This window comes from Sinocyclocheilus anshuiensis, unplaced genomic scaffold (assembly GCF_001515605.1).
Source record: "Sinocyclocheilus anshuiensis isolate Anshui unplaced genomic scaffold, SAMN03320099.WGS_v1.1 scaffold438, whole genome shotgun sequence".
Lineage (NCBI taxonomy): Eukaryota > Metazoa > Chordata > Actinopteri > Cypriniformes > Cyprinidae > Sinocyclocheilus > Sinocyclocheilus anshuiensis.
This window is the reverse complement of record NW_015546118.1, coordinates 1,985,668-1,988,400: the sequence shown is the minus strand read 5'-3', so window position 1 is coordinate 1,988,400 and position 2,733 is coordinate 1,985,668. Positions and strand designations below refer to the sequence as shown.

Below are 2,733 nucleotides of genomic sequence, written 5' to 3'. Positions count from 1 at the left end.
ATATGTTATGTTTATATATTAAATATATTTATATATAATATAAAATATAGGAATATTAATATATAAATGTATAAACATGTAAATATTTTGTGTATTTATATACGTAATAAATATACACAGTACACAAACATATATAATGTAAACTAAAACTTTTATTTTGGATGTGATTAATCGCGATTAATCATTTGACAGCACTAATATATATACATTTTTATATTTTATATTATGTAATGGCTGATACTCATACTTGTGCTGCTTAAAATTTGAGTGGAAACCTAATGATACTTTGATGAATAGAAACTTCAACAAAACAGCATTTATTAGAAAAGGAAATCTTTTGTAACGTTATAAATGTCTTTACTGTCATTTTGTATTAATATACTGTGCCATCTCTTACTGACCCCAAACATTTCAATGGTAGTGTAGAGGAAAAAATTGGTCCATGCATATTAATCTTTGCATATAAAAGTTTTTGGAGCTATTTTCTTTTCTGCCTTCTTGATGTGCTGCCTGCGCAATGTTGCTGATAGATGCCACACCAAAGTGCTGTGACCATGTGAATTGTCCTCAGAGATGTGACTGTGAAGATGCCTGTTTATTTAGATCTATTCCTGGCACATCAGAATAAGAGGGAAAGAGGAAGGAAGGGATAGAAGCCTGCTGTTTGAGGAGAATATTTTGGACTGAGAAAGACCAGGTTTACAGACAGAAGACAAATGAAAGAGGCTGAAATCCAATTAGAAGACAAGATCTGGTCTGTCTCTGCATCTCCACCCTTCCTCTGAAGCATATTTGGTCTCTCTCCCCCTCTCTCATTCAATCACCCTCTCATTGAATGAAAGGTATTTGCAGTGATTTAAATCAATTAAAGAGACATAATGCAGCATCTGCCTCAAAACGTGTGGGAACAACAGTGTTTGTTTTTGTGTGAGGAAGGGAGATAAAGAAAGACAAGAAAAAAGAGTGATGAAGCATATAGCTGGTAAATGGTATGGTAAAATGGAATTGGTTCTGAATAAGAACTCTATTCCCAACCCTACTTTGACTATTCTCAAACTGTTCAGTTATTCCCTATGTAATTCAAGTTTTTATTTTCCATAGACTCAAATTAGTGTTATTCTCTTTATTATGCTCTGCTGAATAAAAAGAAATCACATCCCAACATTGATATGTGTGCATGTACAGTATGTGTATACAAGATCATTTGCAAGTTTGTGTGTGTGTGTGTGTGTGTATGTGTGCATATTCTATACTTGGCAGTGGAATCCTACCTTTTCCCAGGAAGTACTTGAAGTACCATCTGGTGTGATACTCTGGGTTCTCCAAATGGACGTCAGTTCGCCTCCATGTTCCAGGCATGTAGTCAGAGGCCTACAAAAATGTCCCCCAAGAATTTAACCAAGATCAATCAGATTTTTTTTTATATACAGTATATAGAAATATTTATGTTTAATATATATAAATATACTTTTATATTTAATATATAAAATCTCTATGTTAGTCAGCTAGATAATATTATCTTGGAGACAAACCAACAAAAATTGCAACAAACAATAGGGTGAGAATGCATCATCTTTTTCCTGGACATGTTCTGGCCAGGATTTCTATGTTGCTTAAAATGTCTTTGTTATCCTATTGACATGCTCCGTAGGGTTCCCATACATTATATGTAGGCGTATTTGTGCATTGTTTGATCATTCTCTGTAGGTCTCGCATGCCATGATTGGTCAATTGCGCAAACTGAAATTGCGAATTGAAAACATGCCCAATGGAAACACATCAATTTCGCAAAAACTCCCATATATTGCAAAATATATTTACACTCATATGAGGTGGTTTTTCAGGCAATTTGAAAAAGGACTATTTCACAAAACTGCAATGGAAAACAGTTTTTTTGCATTTACAGGTCACCTGGCGTATACGTAAAACTCAAATGATCATTCTTTAATGTACTATAACCTGAAGAAACACCTCTCAAGTATAAGGGGCTTTCCTTGCCATTACTGCTTGGATAACCCCTTATTTATACTGCACACGTCTGTGGCACATTACGGCTCCAACACGGCCACCGGATTTGATCGCGGCCACTCTAATTAAAGGGGTCCTATTATGCTCTTTTACAATGTCTTGAATTTGTTTTGGGGGTGTACTAGAACATGCTCTCATACTTGGTGGTTCAAAAAATGCATTATTTTTTACATAATTTACATTATTACAATACCTTTCTCCCCATCCTGGCACAAACGGCTCGATTAGTTCCGGGTTTGATGAAGGCCCGCCTTCCAAAAAACGAAATGTGATGTGATTGGTTAGCTGTCCCAGTGCGTTGTGATTGGCGAACAGCTTAGATGGCGTTTCAGTACTGCCCCGCCCCTTGCCAAAGCAGCAAGTTCCATCTGCTCTGTTTAATTAAGGATGGCGTCAATATTGCCATATCAATTTGAGCCGGATTCAGACCCAGAGAATATTGAACAAGAGGATCGCGCAGAACCTTTGCACGCATGGATATTGCAAGACATATTAGAGTGGTAACGTAATTTTATTTTAATTTTTTTGGCTAAATCACGTTTTAGATAGGATGTCAACCACCGCTTAAAAATAATTGCATTTACTATGTACAGATAAGTGCATATGTATTATTTTTATTGTTATTTAATTCTAACATTATAACATGAATTGCAGTGAAACTGTTATACAGTTGAATTTATTTATACCATAGTCCAGTGTTTCCCA

The 2,733-nt window shown here is 35.3% G+C and overlaps 1 protein-coding gene across 5 annotated transcripts in view; it reads right to left on the bottom strand.

The window, feature by feature from the left end:
* Positions 1-2,733, bottom strand: part of LOC107700942 (GTPase-activating Rap/Ran-GAP domain-like protein 3) — a 65,902-nt gene that overhangs the window by 22,910 nt on the left and 40,259 nt on the right. For all 5 annotated transcript variants that reach the window (XM_016502818.1, XM_016502819.1, XM_016502822.1 and 2 more), the window contains exon 4: positions 1,272-1,371. In XM_016502818.1, coding sequence (XP_016358304.1) covers positions 1,272-1,371 — 100 coding nt within the window. The remainder of the gene's footprint in view (positions 1-1,271; positions 1,372-2,733) is intronic.